At 37.4% G+C, this 18899-nt stretch overlaps 1 protein-coding gene across 1 annotated transcript in view; it reads left to right on the top strand.

Annotated features, from left to right (window-relative positions):
* The window catches only part of LOC129254762 (serine-rich adhesin for platelets-like), a 61618-nt gene extending 43355 nt beyond the window's left edge, over positions 1-18263 (top strand). Inside the window, exon 2 of the mRNA XM_054893279.2 lies at positions 13372-18263. Coding sequence (XP_054749254.2) covers positions 13372-15515 — 2144 coding nt within the window. The 3' untranslated portion in view covers positions 15516-18263. The remainder of the gene's footprint in view (positions 1-13371) is intronic.
* Positions 18264-18899: the final 636 nt, after the last annotated feature.

Below are 18899 nucleotides of genomic sequence, written 5' to 3'. Positions count from 1 at the left end.
CGATGAATGATTTTAAATCCAAGTTTCCGTGCCCTAAGCAATGCTTTATTCAATATAATTAGTTAAAAAGTGCATTTGCATGATCATTTAAAAATGTTTAGCGGTATGAGAGTCAAGTGCACTTTAAAAACCTTACTTTTCTATTTGATCGTGGACTTTAGATAATTGATATAATTTGATATGTCCTAATATTTCTATTTAGACTGAATTAAATTAATGACTTTTTCATTACAAATTTCAGAGATTTTTCTAGAGTAAGAAAGATCAATTATTCTATAACCTGGAGGTATGAAATAATGTTCCTATGTACAAGTTGTATGAATGCAATGATGAATGAGAGGAATTTGGTCTGGTTATACGATTATGACATGAGACGGATAGCGCCTGTCACGAGATTTTAAATAGCTGAATTGTGGTAATCCAACTTGTGGTATCCCAACCCACCGCAAAATTTAATTAAGCTATTAAGAATTGGATCATTGCATAAATCCCAATGCCAGAGTGTGAGAATGGGTCTGCAGACTAAGTATGCATATTTTTTCCAGCCCTTACTTATGCAGATGATTTTCGAAGGAAGAATCTAGAGAGCTTTAGAAATTTTGTTTGGAAAGTCCACATCTAAGTAAGATAGTGAACGAGAAGGGAAGAGATAGAAATGTATATAAAAGGGGAGAGCTAGATATACAGAGGGCTAAGGGAGAATAATATAAATAGAGAGTGGCTGCTCTCCCAATTGTATAAATCTTTATCTATATCTCTCACAGTCATTGTATCTATAAATCTTATCTTTACAAAATGCTAGATATTCAACTTTGCTCTTGGAAACAATTTAAAAAAAATTAGGGTTAGGTTTATATGGTACAAATAGTTTTGTGTGCTTTTCGTCTGCATGATTGGCCTTTTCCCCTTGAATGCAAAGTAATTGTCTGTGGAAAGATGACGACACCCGTTCTAATTAATGAACCACCTCGTAATTAATATCGATTACCGTAAGTGGTAGCATATCGGTATAAGCGATCGTGATCGATCGTCTACGAGTTGCTTGGATGGGGTGATGGATGGGGAAGCACAAAAGCGAACGCATGTCATCTGTTTTATATAAACAAAGAATCAAGAGAAGATAAACTTGATCAATATAGAAAATTAGATGCTGAATGATGTGATGAATAGGGGTGGATGAAGCAAGAGCAGAGGAGGGGCAAGGTGAAGCATAAGACACAAAGGGATATGAAATAATATAGAGAAATGAAAGCTGTCGATGGCATTGTCCATTGGTTTTAATACATAACGAAATGACTATGTGTTGTAGAACAGTAATGAAATGTATACTTCGAAGAAATATTCATATGAAATGGGCGAAATATGATTTTTTTAAAGAAAAATACAGAAATATCGGTGTATGGGAAGGACAAATTTGGGCATGGAGAGGGAGTGACAAAAGGCATGCAGGTAGAGAGGAAGTGAGGCGGAAGTTTAAAACTGGTGGGAAACATGGAAGGGAAATAGATCAAATAAAGATGAATGTTCTAATTATCCTTATTATGTCTATGTGCAACCAAGGGCACCAAAACATTATTTTGGCTTATTAAACAGTAGGTATGAGTGGACGGTGTTCTAAACAAAATGTCTATGGAATCTGAATTCATATGCATGGATTTAACAAAGAGGGAAAATAACTCTTATAATAGCGTAAGTTAATTTCAAGCCTATAGATTGAACAAGTGTTCTTATAGGTGATGTAACTGGGAAAATATGTTGGCTCTCTAGAACAAATCATCTACAGGTCATGCATTTAAAAAGCAAACTTCGAGGATAGGATGGAAATTAATCAAACCCTATACGATTCCTCAAAAATAGCTTTCCCGTTGAGAGATCCCTCAAGAATGTATAGGGGAACCAAACTCGTTTTCGCAGGTAATTTCAAATTTGCCGAATTCCACTAACCTTGAAGATGTTGTTTTTACCATTGGTTGAGATATGTTTTTCATTAGACTAATGGAAAAATAGAGCTTGGTTGAGGATAATTTAGAGCTAGCTGGAGAGGGAGAAAGGGAGGAGGAGGAGGAATGGCAGAGACGGATGAAAGGATGCATGTAATCTTCCAAGCGAAAGGAAGGGGAATTCTTGGAAGACGAAATACGATGAGACTGAATAGCGCGTCACGTCTTCAATATGCGTGAATTTGACTTTTTCCGCCAGTGAACTTGCGATAAATATGAGACGCGAACATCACATAACGTATACAGGCGTTTACTAGTGTGTCATGAACATAAGTATTCTTCCTACCAACAGATAATCACCAATGCATATAATATTCACTGACATTAGAAACGATTTAACTATTTAATGCTTGATATGATGGAAAGCTAACCTCGTAAAAGGACACCAATCGCTAACATTTGCTTTTTTATTTCTCTTATTTCACATCAAATGGGGAAAGGTGTGTATTTCTATGCATTTTGGCTTGAGTGGGCCAATGTTAAACTCCAGATCAAAAAATATCATAACAATAATCGGCCGAGTCTGCTGTCATTCATTAAAAAATCAGAAAGATGGAAGAGCACAATTCGAGAGATATGTAAAAAAAAAGGGCGAACCCATCTCTTTACTGAGTAATTTCATGAATATAGAACACCAACTGTGTTTTACTCATGGTACCCTGCACTCTCTTAGGATTAATAGCATACATTAGGAATGAAAAATGAATGAAATGGTAGGAGACGTATTAAACCGTGAACGCAAAACCCCATGAAATCATTGCGGTTACACATCGATGTTTCTCGTCCCAATTGTCCCACCCCCTTGCATTCTGCGACGATATGCACCTTCCATATACGTCACAGACGTATCTACTGGTAGGATATCTAATCCATTTGTAAGGTTTCACGCTGCATAAACATGCAAATAGAGCAATAATATAAGAAAAGCTGGCCATGAATATAATGGAAAATGATATTATCAGTTCATAATCATTACGAACACTACGGAATATGCAGTTTGGTACACATAAGGTTTTACATAAATATAATGCTGGAATATATTTATCATGACGGCTGTATTTGGTATACTGCATGCAACGAAGATGGGGAACATATAAATAGTACACTCTAAAAAATATTTGGTAAAAATGCTCCATGAGGGTAACTATGTGTCCAACCAACATTTGTCATTTCTTTGGGGCATTTTAATTTATCCAGTGTGATGAAAATTTTGCTCATTCTAAAGTAATTGCTGCTTATTTTCTAACCTTACTGGACAAATAATATGCTTCCCGCATTGGGTAAAACACTGCCCCAAATTGGTTGGACACATAATATTACCCTCGTTCTGGTTAAAATAATTATACCCAATATTTTTTTACAGTGTATAGACGAAAGTATATTATTTATATTTCGTTTTGAGAGAAAAATCAATAATAAATTGAAAATGTTTTCTTTTGAAGCCAAAATATTTACACCAATCTAATTGTTTTATTACTGATATGATTACTCACTGCAGAGCAATGGTGTAAGGGTTCAGTATAGGAGAGAATTGTCAAACAACAGATCGCAAGGGCGTTTTGAGAATTTGTGGTCAATGTTGCGGTGAAAGTCATCGATCCCAGTAAACCATGCACGCTCACATATTCATTGTTTTCGCAAGGCAAACATATATCTTTATAATAGAAAACACAATACACACTTCATTGACCATAAAGATAAACGAGCATTCTCCCTTTAAATTGTTTCACGAGCACTTGGCCTTTTTTGCATATTTTAATGTTGCGGTTTTTTTAAACCTACTTCAATGAAACAAGTCTATTAAACATGCCTATGAATAAGCTAAATTGTCTTATATTATAAAGCGCAATTTCCACTCTCATGTTCTTATGTAAACACTCGTAAGACACAGAGACATATAGAAATATGCTCAAATACTAATAAGAATAACGTACGCAATAAACATTTCAAGGAATCCCCATAAACTAAAGATTATTTCACCCCAATTTCATCAAATTCTGCAAAGATATAAACCGAAGGTATAATATAGTTTCGATTGTAGAAGAAACCAAATCTTGGACTAGAACTACAAGAATTCACTTACAAATGACAGAGTAAAATCAATATCTTGTGCCCAAGTCATACCGACTAAAGTTACTCCGGACCAACCAAATCTATTACGTTATTTCCAATGACACATCATTGGTCGGTATTGCTGCATGGTATGACCAACATGACCAATATTGGAGAGCCTGTCATCATGACCCTTGTGCCGAGTAATACCGCCGGGGCAGTCCCGCCCCTGCTTGAACAAACCATTCAACTTTTTATGTTTGACATCTCAAGTCCCTGAAATGCATACACCTTCTCGTTTTTCTTCAATCGAAACCGTTGTAAGGCCGTTCTGTTCCGCAACAATAGACACTGTCCCTAAACACAATGCTCAACAATTAAAAGACATCGATATAACAAAGGACACACGACCAACGTCCAACAATGGTCAGTAAGATTTCGAATCGATGAACAATTCGAGGATTGTTTCATGGGCACTTCAAAGTGCCCCTGAAGTATAATGGGCAACGTTTTTATTTGAATAAGTCAATTTGAATGGAATATAAATTACAATCGTCAACACGGTTTGAATTATATGTAAAACAATATGTATTATGTCGAATACAATCGAATTCTTTTCTTTGGTTTGGCTTGTCAGGGCTATATGGTTTTAAGTGAGACTCGTGTCAATAAGAAAAACGATTAGAATGACTATCAATCTACGGATAGAGAGTATACAGTGTTGAATGGAATTCCATGGTTATCTTTAATAAACAATCAGTTGCAATATTTGATTAAATTATTTTCATTCAAATAATTATGTCAATTATAGCTTAGAGGAAATAAAAGGCAAACTTCATGGCCAAACATTGAAGTTTAAAATACAAGTGCTTATACGAAAGGAATAAAACAATAGAGATTTCCTCATGCCCCTTTCACAATTGGTGGTGCGACTGCTTACAACCGTTGCGATTGTGTGCATGTTACCAAATGATCGCAAACGATCACAAGAGCGATTGTGAAAGCCCCTTTACTCCCGCTTTTGCTTTTGAAGGGAATGGCATTGAAATTCAGTAACGCTGTCCATTTCGAACAGACATTACGACCGTTGGTAAATATGAAAACACTGGAACACAATATAAAATCGACATTACAATTCGGAGGAACAAAGAAACGGTCACTCCCAAATGACCACTTGCCTTTGATGGTAAAGAATAGCAGGTCCATTTAATTTGGATGGTCAATTTGTGTAAGTGATCGCTGTGTATAAGAATGGTCGAGTGAACTTGAAAGTGAATGGCCAGCCTCTTTTCTCGTCACCCTACTTGCACTGCGTATATTTGACTCCTATACTCCGCCTCTTTTCTCGCCTACCTGACATATTTGCATTGCATAAAGTGACTTTTTGTGTTTTTGTTAAAACTATACACGTTGTCAATGTGCGTCGTGATATTTGTTACATTTGTAGGAAACCAAGTTCTTTATAGAGGCGGAACGTTTGTATGTGTCAAAGAAATTGAATTCTCATAAGATTGATTTAATTTTTGATATCTGTAATATATCATTTCAACCATGCACATAGTAAGCAGCACATAATGCTACTTTTTGTATCTTCAATTTAGTAATTTAATCATGTCTCAATCGTTGAGGCACTAGAGAAGGAAACCGATTTTGTGTATATTTCTTCCTTTATCCAAATTGACGATGTCAATTCGATAAAAGAGCCAGTCATTGTAAGTCCTTTGTTCATGAACAAAGGAAAGTTTTGTTATGCGATGCTTTATGAAAACAAGCCCACCCGCGGTAAGGAGCTATGAGCGTAGAAAGAATTGTTCAAATATTGATATCTGTGTTGTAAAGGTGTCGGGCATAAACCGAAGCCAGACGAGTGGTTGATATTAAAACTCTAGGAATCTGATCAAGTGGAAGGAAATGGGAATATAAATCGTTAATTGCAGTTGTTCAGTTCCATAGACTGAACATGTGTTTCCGGCTTATGCCAACAATATCAAATATTAAAAACACGAAAAGAAACCCACATTAAGTTGATATCGTCTTTACTTATCAACGACTTCAAATGTATTTCATTTTTAATATAGGCCTATGGGGCTGGTTTCAATTGTGGAATATATCCATGTTTCAATAATAATGCCTTGAAACATATCAAACATGAAAAAACAACATTATTTTCCGCAAACAATATTCACAGTTTAATTCTTATGGTATCACTAATATTAAAAAAAAAATTAAGTTACGCTACATCATCTCTCGGGCTGTCCTTCTCAACATGCGTTGTAAGTTTATATTATGTTGTGTTATAATAAGCTAACATTGAATGGTGAGCTTCACGTACATAAAGTTCAAATCCAAGCTCTCTGTGTAGTAATACATTGTAGTCAGCAATTCTTGATAACGAGCTTGTTTTATCCTTCACCCTGAGGTTAGTATTTTGAACTTCCATTCCTTCATGCAAGATTTGCTTTATCATCTCCCTCTCACGTCCCTGATACAACAAAAAATAAACACTTGTTCATGCACGTGTCTTCACCGAGTCTGCAAAAATTCTGCAAAATAAAACTCTCACTTTATAAGAACAGAAGGAGCATTTAACATTGTATAAATCTGGGGGATGTCCTTCAACATGTCATACTTTAAACACTATCTTTTTCGTTCCTGCTGTTCGTTATCAAGGTACTTTCCTTGTAGTCAGAGACAATCACATCTAATCCAATCGCATTAAGATCTTAACAGACGTATGCATGGTTGACGATGACCGTGATGCACGCATTATATCCACAGTTAATCCAGGGTCATTACTATTAATGGTCAGTAAAGTATAATGCCAAAGCCTTGACGATGTTTTGGACACTTGTTTGGGGTTATCGTACTTGTGCGGACATTTGTATTTATGTTATTTGTTTGAATTGGGAATTGGTTGGTCAAGAAAATACAAAAGATGTTTCTGCTTACTTCTTGATCTTCTGACTCACTATCTTCTACATTCTTGAAGAACATCGTCATAATTACAGCATCAATATCTAATAGGTTAAGTCCAAACTATTGAGGGCGCTATGACTCTTCTTGGGACGAAGCATAGACAGAGTCCTTGCGCTTGATTATAAATTAACAACATGGTTGAAATTCATTAATGCAGGGACGAGATCTGAACTCATCGTTAATTCTTGATTTCATCCAATCAATATATACATCAGGATGGAATTAAGAATCTGAGATATTCATTGTGTAAAAAGTTGCGGTGTTTAACACCAGGATCCACGAGAACATTGATGGTGGGAACGAGAAATTGACACTTTCAGAGAAAAAAATAAGTTTTTATCGTATAAAAGGGAATTGAGACAGACAAAGGCAAAGAAAACATAATGGGATGCCTTGAAAGAATAGTTCAAAGCGTCCAAAACCAAGCGAATTTCAGGGAATTTCGTGCTAACCTCTCCATCTTAGCGGAATGATTCAAATCCTCTACCTTATCACGCTTGATCTCTCACCGGTTCAACGATGCGGGATTGATGGTGGACTTTTACCATTCCTTGTTTTTTTATTAATCACGTTCTGCCCAAGATTAAGTCGATTCCAGCTTGTTTTCCGGACTTTGTTTTTCCTTTCTACTGTGTTTCTGAGAGTTATTTGGTTGGTGAATGTCACGGTCGCAATGCCGTTAATTACCTACCTTTCTATTTTCGTCTGAATTCGATTGCCTGGACAATGAAATTCTAACCATGTGCACATCTTCAGGATCAAGTCATGTTTTAAGTGTTGTTTTTTTCCTGAGTAATATCATTGCTTAGAATTTATCTATCATGGGAACATTTACGATGAATAATGGATGGGATGACAAATCATATAGCACTGTAAGGATTTGTGTGGTGGTGAGGAAGTTGACGGTCTGGAGGAGAGGAGTGTAAGGGAGAATAAAGAGTGTCGCATTAACGGGCACATTTGATCTAAATGATTATTCTTCCGCTCAAAGTAATTAATATTACTCGCGATTGTTGTTTTTTACCTGCTTATACCGGTATTCACCTGGCCCCATAATACACATTCAGGTACTTCTCCCACCACGAATCTACAGTCACCCCCATTCCTTAACATTAATTTTTCCCTATTCCCCTTCCATTTTCTTATGTTTTTCTCAATATCCTCGGAGGAACAAACCTCCACTATTCGAAAGGGTTCAATTTACTTTGAAACACATCATTATCCTGCAGGTGCCCTTTCGGCCTGTTACCAAAGGAGTTGTGCACCTGTCAATTACTAATCTATTTGTTATAATGTGTAATTACTTTCAGTGAATATACAGATTTTTAAAACTTTCGGTTTTTTAATTAAAATAGGTATTCGAAAATACAGTGTCCATGGCTCAAAATTATTCTAAAATTTTAAATCGTTCTAGCCGTTTTCTCACGCAAAATATATGATTTACGCTTCCATGGGTATACAGTACATTTTTAAGGTTATAGGTTGAATAATGATGAAGTCTAATTTACCTATTCTAAAAATTATTTTAAAAGGCGTGTGATTGATAATGCCTTTCTAGCTCTGGCTCCACACGGTGTTGCCCCCCCCCCCCCCTTTCATCGCACCCAATTTCGCTCTCCCTTGTGCTTGCGCGCTCACACACACACACACACACACCCAGTCATGCACCAACACAAACTCTCTTCTTTTTGTTTGAACAATCCTCATCTAATGAAGATGTGGACTTTAACCAGGTTTTGTAGATTATACATGTTACATACGACCTTTTCATGCTAACGTCCTTATAACACTTAGAATGAGACAAGTCTCCCTATGGTTAGTTACTTGTCTCTTTCACTCACTTAGTAATAACTCATCCTAGCGTAGTAGATCGACACGTTGGCTTTCTCTCTCATGTTAGGTTTCGACCAGCGATACAGCCATTATGTTTCATCAACCAAATTGAATCTTCATCGTGTTCACACTATCAGCTTTAGTTTACATTTGGCATATGTTTATGTAGGTGTCGTGGTTTAGTCGCGATTTAGTCATGTTAGTAATACGATTTTCGAGTCGAGTCCTGCCACTTTCCATCCATTCATTTGATGGTTGCCAGCTGGCAGCAATATACCTAAAGGGTTGACGGGACATAAGTATAAAGAGCAAAGAGTTACGTTTTGGTTTATGAACACATTTTTCTGGTAGATGATAACTGAATGCAATTTGGAATGTTTCGTTCGTTCGCTTTGGCGTGGGTCCTTCCAGAATGACAAATGTTTATGAAGAAGACTTCAGATTTTGCAATTCCTTAGAAAGATACTATGAAGAATGTTTAAATAATTCTAAAAGACCGACCAAGTAACGAACTCTTTACTGTTGTCATCGTGGTCATTCCACATCTGTTCAGCAAAAAGATACTTTTAAAAGCGAAATGATGTTATTTTTAAAACGAAATGAACAATGATCTAGCTATGAATGTTTCCGCAAAGTAAAAGGAAACTCACATTACTCAAAGAAATCGTATGATTGGTTTTGCTTTCGACAACGTTTGACTAAACTGAGTCTGTCTACACAGGTCGCCCCTCAAAACGTCGGTTGGATACAAACATCGAAAACAATCACATTGGAATAGTACTTTGCTATAACCCCCGACCTTAAGGCCCTCTGATACACAAACATTATTCGTTTTTAATTAAAGTGATTGAAACTTTCGATCTGTCGAAGCAAGCTTTTGATGTGTACCGGCCAAGGTGATCCCGTTTGATCTTTTAGGGGTGCAATTCGATTCCTTTCGCAATCCGACGTGCAGCTTCAGGATAGGGGCACTGCGAAGGGTTGTTAGTAGGAAAGAAAATAGGACAGAAATATTGTTGGGCTGGTAATGATCGCACATCCAAATTGGCAAAACCGGAGTTTCAGTGGCATTGGTCAGAACGTAGACACCAAAACAAAGGACGCTGTACAGATTAAGAAAAAAAGATGGAAGTGGATAGCATGAGAAAACCCAGTCCTTATAATTCTCAATCATTAACCGGATCATCCACCCGTACGTTACCGTTTAATTATGAATTTGAGAGGAATAAACTTAACTGAATTAGGAAAGTCATCCCCATTCCAAACGTTCGTTATAATTATACTCAAGGTTGGTCAAGACATGATCAATAGACGATATCATGCACTTTTGGTTTACAAAAACATCTGTTACTTTAAAAATCGGGATCCATCCTTGACATAGCCCAACTTAGTACACCTGAACTCGGGATCCGTTCAATGTAAATTTATCTCTTTGCTATTCGCTACAGTTCGGCCTGAAACAACACGCCTCTGGCTGCAATCGAATCGATTTCGCCGAGCCGATTTTTGGAGTGAAACATGCAAGAAAAACAAGTTTTACTGCAACCTCATCGATTTTCACGTTGAATAAACATGGGGAGAGTCGGCGAAACAAAATGCGGTGTGTACTTTGAAGCAGGAGGGCGGCGTATGAGAGTAAAAACATATCGAAATTAAAATTTCGGAATTTACATAATTTTCAATTATGAAAAATATATTTAAAATTGACTAAAAAACGTTATGAATTTCCTTGTCATTTTCGCATGTTAATATTTTTTTTTGGTATTGTCATTTTTATGAAATACAAAGACATCATCCATGGTCTGCGCATGAAAAGTAATAACGTGCTACATTTATGCGATAATGATTACAAAAAAATAACGCTAATCGAATGGCGAGGCGTCGCGACTAATCACATTCGTCCTCAATCTTTTCCTACGTTTTCACAGGCAAACAAAATGAACAAACTTAATCATGCGTCCTTCCACAGCTATTCGTTAACTATGCAAAGGGTTTACTGCAAGTACTTTGTTTACTTTTCAAGAAAGTTGAGGAAAGAGGGAAAGAAAGAAATCTCCAAAAAAAAAACCGGGGAGAGAAATCCTTAATGCACCGCTGTCAGCGACAATCAATTTAGGAACGATTGAAGTGCGGAAAGAGGACACTAAATATCGAAGACCCTAGGTAGTTGGCGCACTTTCTACTTCTCCCGATCACAAATCCACATCAAACGGGTTCCCGCCGCTCCACAAAGGCGCAGGTAATCCTGGATGAAAGCCGGTTTATTTGTCTCATGTAGGTCAATTTGTCGAAAAACAAGGGGTAAAGAGAGAGGGCAAGCCAGGTCACGGTAGGGATGTGTTAAATCGGGTATTACATTGTGGCTGATGAGTTTTGATGGTGGGGGAAATGCTTTGTTTTCAGCTGAAAGTGACACCTTGCCTAGACTTCACTGTTGTTGGATGCCTTCTGACCCACGAGCGCCATCTGAATTGGATTCAGCACCCATGGATGAGGGAGGGGGTGTAGCCCGGCATCCGTTGTTTGAAGAATCGTAATTCCCTTATCCTCGTTATCCTTCTTTAATTATTTAACATTATAATTACAGGAGAGATGATTGTTTAAAGCTCCACCATGATAGTACCTTTAATAACTATTGTACTTCGAATATAAATTTTAAAAATCAACTTTAGCAAGATAAGGAGCTTTCTTGTTAGATACAAGGAGCTGCTACGAGATGTATAACCATGCACCTGTTAAGCGATATGAAAGTGTCACGTTCCACGCGATGGCAAGGTAATTTCATTAATGAAATGACTACCCCTTATACTGTATATGTTTTTTTTTCTTGCTCGACTCTGGGTACAGAAGGCACTCTCATACATGTCAAAATGCAAATCGGGTAGATCAATCTCCCCAGCCATCTTCATCAGGCCAAACGCAAAATATACGTTCAACATTTAAATTTAAACACTGATCCAACATAATAATACATTCCCAAGAATGATAGCATCAATCTAGATAAAGGGAGAATTCAAAGCAAATTAAATAGATTCAGACTCAACCAAAATAAAATTATTGACCGATCGTGTCATACCTAAATTAATTTAAAGAAAAATCAGTGAAAGCATCACACCCGAGCTTTCGCTGTCCATCGGAAGACCGGACGTTCCCTTTCTTGTGTGTCCGTAAACATGGTAAAATGACTAACTTCGTCTTTTGTCACTCGATGTGCAAGATGGCTTGATATTCTGGCGTACGCACAATTGTGGAAATGAAGGAATTGTTTTTATTTCACTCTTTTGTGTTTTTTTCATGTGGCAAAAGTCTTCATATATATATATCTGCAATTCCCTTCTTATCTCCTTGCCTAACTCTCTGACGATGTTTGCTCTCAGTCTCAGCTTTTCAACTTTCCCGATCGATATCGACCATAATAGGACAACTTTCCTGGGAGCATACGATTTGATTAAACGAAACCTTGTGTTTATTCAAGCCAATGCCTTGATCAAACCTCACACAATTATATCAGGGTGAAACTCGAATGAATCAAAACAATAATCTATGACCGGGTTCATTACGAATATTCCAATAGAAAAGTGAAACATATACGTGCATTCACGTCACTCATCAGTGAGCTACAAATTAGACAATACAGTCATTAGAATTTGTATTGATATATTTTCACGATTCAAGAAAAAAAATGTGTAATTGACGGGTTGGACCACTATAAAATATCCATTACAAAAGTACAAGAAGGGTCAGATTAGCGTTTGGGCATTAATTGCATGTGCTTTACCATCGAGATATATAGATATAAACCATTTTCGCTTTACTGTTTCCATATGTTCTCAATATTTCTATCAAATTACAAATAAAATAATATAAAAATGATTTCTTTTAATATAAGATAAAACATGTTATTTGAAATACAAAATAATAGTACAAATGTAACGAGTGCTTGCAAAGTTGTGTGCAACATTTTTTGTGCATGCATGGGTATTTTCACGAAAATAAATTTTGTGACGAGTTGATTATAAGTAACATTGGCATTGTGTAGCTTGTGATGTGTTATTTTCATCTGAACATTGTCGTAATTGCTTCTGTAGTGAAAAGTGTGATTAAATCTGATAGTATTTGTAATAGATTTTGTTTGGATGATCATTGCATGAAATGGTGCATTTGAGAGAATTAAGGCCGTGTTATTTCTATTTTTTGGTTTAAAAATATTAATTATTCGAGTAATTAACAACCTAAAAATCTTTATTTCATCAAAAGTGTTATTTATTTCAAATTTTATAACATAACAATTCTTCTTTTTAAAGGGAAAGTTAGCAGTTTTATGAATGTCCGTCATCTTGTCATGAGGATTGTATTCAATTTGCAGAACCTGTGTTTTAGTACCACTTATGAAATGTAAATAATAATTGATTATGCTATGCTTAGTTGTATCGACGTAATTGATCTCTAATAACTCATTTAACAATCGTCGTAATCAATTTATCATTTCTGTTTTTAATTTGATTGACAGGTGACTACCACGACTGTGCCATCTGTTCTGCTCGCCGCCTGGTTATCACGAAAGAGAAGAGTCTCGTCCGCCGGGCCAGATCGAGATCACGTGATCGCCTTCAACGTCATCGTACGACCAGCACAGAGGCATCAAACACCTGCAGCGACCAGTCATCGACCGACATCGTCAGTGATTCGTCATCAACGGATGCGCCCACGGTCATAGAGCGGAATCGCGACAGCAACGAGAGGTTGGAAGCGAGAGACAATAATCAGAATGTCAGTAGTATCGATGATGTCGACAATAGATGTTCGTCAGCGAAAGACACAAAAGTACATGGGCTCTCTAAAACAAAAGTATGGAGGAGTATGGATGAAACATCGACGTCGAGTTCGGATGGTGATTCCTCGACAGCGAGTAACGTGAAGAGGTCGCGGTCGAGCAGTCGCGGGAGAAAAAGGACACCATCATCCAGTGCAGAAAAGTCGCGGGGAAGTATCGACAGCGGGAGCGACAATGGTCGTAGATCGCGCTCCCACAGCAAAGGTAGGAAGCGATCAACTTCGTCACTAGACAATACTAGGAATATAAACAATTCTGTAAGCAGTGATACGGAGGGGAAAGACTGTCAAAATCACAAATCTAGACCCATTAGCCGCGGTCGATCGAGTTCAAAGCAATGTGTGGTTAGTGACACTGAATTACTTGGAAAGAACAGCTCAGAAAGTGAAAATGAAATCGGTCGCATGCCACATTCGAAAAGTGGTGGCCGAATCGACTTGAGGGCGATCACCGGGGAATCTAAATACCGTGAGAGCTGTTTGACAGATGTCAGGCGCCGGGGTAGTCCATCACATTCTGCAACGCAATCATTACGCAAGGCTTCTCGCGGGATAAAAGACAGAGATGTGGAGAGCTGTGATGAGTCACGCAGACACAGTGACCCCGCTGAGATGATCAGAGTGAAAGCTACCATTGAAACCGATCGAAGATGCTCATTACCAGCACCGGAGGCCGAGGGACTCACGTGTGCCAACTATAAAGTACCTCGAATTAGCAGCGTTGTGCGAAAGGCTACAATTCGGAAATGCCGATCGGAGCTTGACGGCTTCCTTTCAGACAGTAAATCCTCAAGCAGTAGTTCGGACGCGGAGTCGACATCGAGTGGGCGACACTCGACCACCAGCGAACTTGACCACGTTTCTAGCGAAGTCATTTACGAGTGCGACGAAGACTCCGCCAGCTGCGTGTCGGTCGCCGGTAGTTGTGCGTCCGATAATAGTTTGATGTCGACGTCATCAAGTCGTAGCGGGACATCAAATGACATCAAAAACCTGCCATCATTGAGTGACGAGGCGCCCTCTACGCCTAGCACTCCTCTGGATGATAATGCAGACTCGCCCATACAAGCATTCTGCTCTCGTTCATCATCTCTCAATGTGTCATGTTCCGCGTACTGCTCAGATTCTGGAGTTAGCTGCTTTGATAGCATCAGCCCGCTTGCTTCACAGACAAGAACGGCGGTATTAAAGACTGGAGAAAAAACGGTTGCACGCGTTCGACGGTTAAACACAAAAACGCGTCGCTCTAACGCCGGTAGCTTGTCACATCGGCGGGACGATAATCGGGCAATCAAAGACGACAACTCGACACATTTGAACAGCAGAGAACTGGAGATGCTCATCGTCGGCAGTTGCTTTGGGACTGGGAAGTGCTTCGATTCGCACGATACCAGCGACTATGAGTCCGAACCTGGATGCGAGTCCCTGTCTGATTTTGATTGCCAGCCGAAGAACAAGCGGTCTTCGCTGGAAGAATCGAGTGTTGAGTCGACGCCAAGCAAAACAGCGGCAAGCCGGTTAGCTGGATCCGGTCAATCCTACTCTCCGGTCAAAGCATCGCGTGATCGTTACCGCACCGAACTTGCCAAGATGCCCAAGTCAGACTTCCGGTACAAGGTCGTGATGCAGCACTCACACAAAGCTCTCTCTTCCATTGAACTTACTCTCAAGGCTGGGGCTTCTGTCTATCTACATCATAAAGAATTAGAAATCTTAAGGACACAAGCACCCATTTGGGTAATGGCATACTCTAAGTCTCTTGGACGGATTGGATTCGTTCCTGCTGTCTATGTTAATATCAGACTAGAGGATATAATGTGAACATACCCATTATTCATAAATAATTATTGTTCTTTCTGTATAATATTTGAGTTATCATACAGTATATAAATTATGTATATTACGTGTGCTGTAGATAAACATTATTGTTTTTTTATGTTTGAATAATATGTATGGGAATTCGGAATGATTTCCATCGAGTAGTTTTATACATAAATATTGTATTTATTAATTGCCACTCTCTTTCCCATTTTGTCCAACCGTTTGATTGTTTTTGGACTTTTTTTTTTCATTCGAAAAGTTGGGGGGATTTGCAGGTGTTTAAAACTTCATAAGTAAACCTTGACGGTGTAATGATTTGAAAGTAATTAAGAAGGTTCGAATTGAGATTCATGACAAGATATACAGTACATTTTCGACGAAGTGTTGTAATGAAATTTTGTGATAGATAGTACTGCCAGCATGGTCATTGAATCATGTGGTGTTTCTTATTGTGCTCATATAACCATGGACGAGGTAGAAAGATATATAACCCATTATCTCCATCCCAAACCTACTTAAAACGCATGCTATCTACATTCTTTTTTGTTTAGAATTTCAATCGCAAAGTATTATTACTTTATTTATGACAAAATATGTCAATTTTTAAGCGCCAATTCCATTGACGAAATGTTTTTCCCGTAACTGTCTACAAATGGTATTTACATAATTTGCCTACCATGATGACTTTCATCACGATTTCGACATTTACCAACGGTGATTTTTTTTTCTTTCTTTTTCCTCCAAGTTAATATTTGTTTGTTATTCCCTAAACTAGTAAATAGGTCTTATACCACATGCACATGTTAACTTACTCGATGAAAATTGGGTGTACTTCAGATTCTATTGTTACGTCACCACGTAGTCAACAAAATATTTTTCAATGGTGAAACCTATGCGTCAAAGAATGTTATGTTTGCGTAATTATTGATATTTATTCGTTTGAAATCGGGTGATGAGATAGAAATATGTCAAAAACAAAGCTAATTATCCCCGTAATTATCACAATTCCCCGTGCAAAATTGACGTTTCAAGCATAGTTTGTTATATTATCAATGAAAGTGGGAGTATTATCATTCTGCATGGTTTGGCAAGGAAAGTGAAAATAATGGATGAATCATCGTAGTATATCAATGACGACGTTTTTTATTTAAGTTGCGTCACTGCAATAATGCACAATAGGGCTAATAATGTCACGAATCACACAACAGGTCACTAACTATACCATTTTTTTTCTTTACTCCATACATTGACATTCGATCAGTGAGGTTTAATTTGGTGGGGTTTTTTTTGAAATTTTGTAATCTTTGACTTTTGCATAATTTTGTTACGGTCACGCTTTTCATGTCATCATCGAGTGTTAGTCAATACATGTAGTCATAATAAGGACAAAAAGGTTGTGAAGCCATTAATGACGTCACATGGTGAGCCTAACATGCATTTTGCATGTTACAATGCAATTCAATTTTGTTCCATCTTCGTGTTTACATTGCATTTTGGTGTTTCCATTTATTCCTTTTGTTCTAAACTGGTATTTGTTTTGTCTAGACTTATTTTAAAATCAAAATGTCTTTAATACATGCGTACCTGCAACAACTCGCCTTATTTGATTTATCCATAACTAATTCTTATCCAATATCGTCATGTAGCGTTATGACTTTATAATGTATGTTGCATTTTCAACAATCCAGACATAGGCTACGGGGTATTTAAGAGAAATGAATATTTTTTCTATTGTAGTACAAATAATTTTTAAGTGATATTATATAAATCATCAACTCTAGTTTCACGTGATGAGACGTACATAATTTCTAAATAACTTTTTGGTGAGACATACTGTCACTTCCTCGGCAGCATTATGAATATACGCTCTTTCATCAAGCTTCATTTTGAAAATATAACTTAATCTGTAACATTTCCTGACTCTGTCCAATTTGCACGAGGATACATTCGTACCATATGCATTTCATTTTGAAATTAGTATCCGAAAATGATAATCCTTATGTACCTCATTATCTGTCATCATTATATTTATGCAGTACTTGTCACATGACGATGCCGCCTGTGTCTCAATTAAGATGAACATTAACCATGTTAACAGTATAATAGACGAAGGTTTATGTAATCTAATACCTCAGTCACATTTGCTCTACGGCAGCCGTACGGCGAGTCGAAAACAGCCGTTTAAAAAAAATTGTGGCAGCTACATATAGGGGGTTTGAATAAAAATGAATAAAAACGGCTGCTTGCGACTCGCCGTAAGTCCGCCGAAAGGGAAATATGACTGCGGCCATTAATGAACAGTATCGACTCATCTACGCTTTGATGACATGGTTTCATCTTTCCGAAGCCCAACGATTATTAATGTGGTTTATACTTGGATACAAATTAAGTACAGTAATAGTATTTATTGACCCACCTGCATTTTGTATGCACTTTGTTATCGATGTCATTCCCTTTGTGCTGAAACTTTATCATGAATTAAAATGTAAACCTTTGTTTTGAGAGCAACGAGGGCAGTTAGAAATCAATCATTCTAATTTCATTAACGCCCTTCTGACCCTAAATGAAATGTAAACCGTGTTATAAGTGGTACTACCTCCATTTCGATATGTATAAGGAATGGACCCTCAAGTAAATTGCTGAAATGTATCTCAGTTTATGACCAAATATTTCTTTGTCTTGTATATACATCAATGTATTTATGAAGTTGTTTCAAACAACCTTCCCTGTGGAAAATATATATCAAAAAATTTGAAGAAAAATATATTTAAAGTGTTATGCGTCGTATGTACTTTTCAAATGTCTGATCATCATCAACTTTCCTCTGTTTCCTTTTAGCACTTTGCTCACCCCCCCCCCTCTCGCTCTTTCCCTCTCGATGTCATCACCCCCCCCCCTGTCTGTCTCTCTCTATCGCTCCAACTAATTCCCTCTTTCTAAACAACTATATTTCCCTACTCTCTCTTTTCATCACCCCTTTCTGCTTCATAGTTCTTATAATTTTTACCATCTTTCATTCTTTCTTTCTCCCTCTTCCCCATTTTCAGTCAGTACATTTTTTATTTGCCCACCCTTTCTATCTCTCTCAACATGAAATTCTCCAGTTTCTTGTTTCCATATCAATCTATGATTTTGATTTTTCGACTGAAGACTCAACGTCACTCTGTATTTTCACATTTCTATATAATATCTACATGTAGCCCCCCCCCCCCTATCTTATATTAGTGTTATGCCGAATGAAGGACCGCATGTATATGCAATGTATTATACTGGTTGAACTATTTTATTTCATCAATACACACATAAAGTGGTGACTACATGAAAGATTAATATACTTGTTTAAAGTAAATTTAATTTACTGGATACTTCATACCAGTATCAACA

Source organism: Lytechinus pictus, chromosome 2 (genome assembly GCF_037042905.1).
Source record: "Lytechinus pictus isolate F3 Inbred chromosome 2, Lp3.0, whole genome shotgun sequence".
Taxonomy (NCBI): domain Eukaryota; kingdom Metazoa; phylum Echinodermata; class Echinoidea; order Temnopleuroida; family Toxopneustidae; genus Lytechinus; species Lytechinus pictus.
The sequence above is the reverse complement of the archived record's forward strand: the minus strand, read 5'-3'. Positions and strand labels throughout refer to the sequence as shown.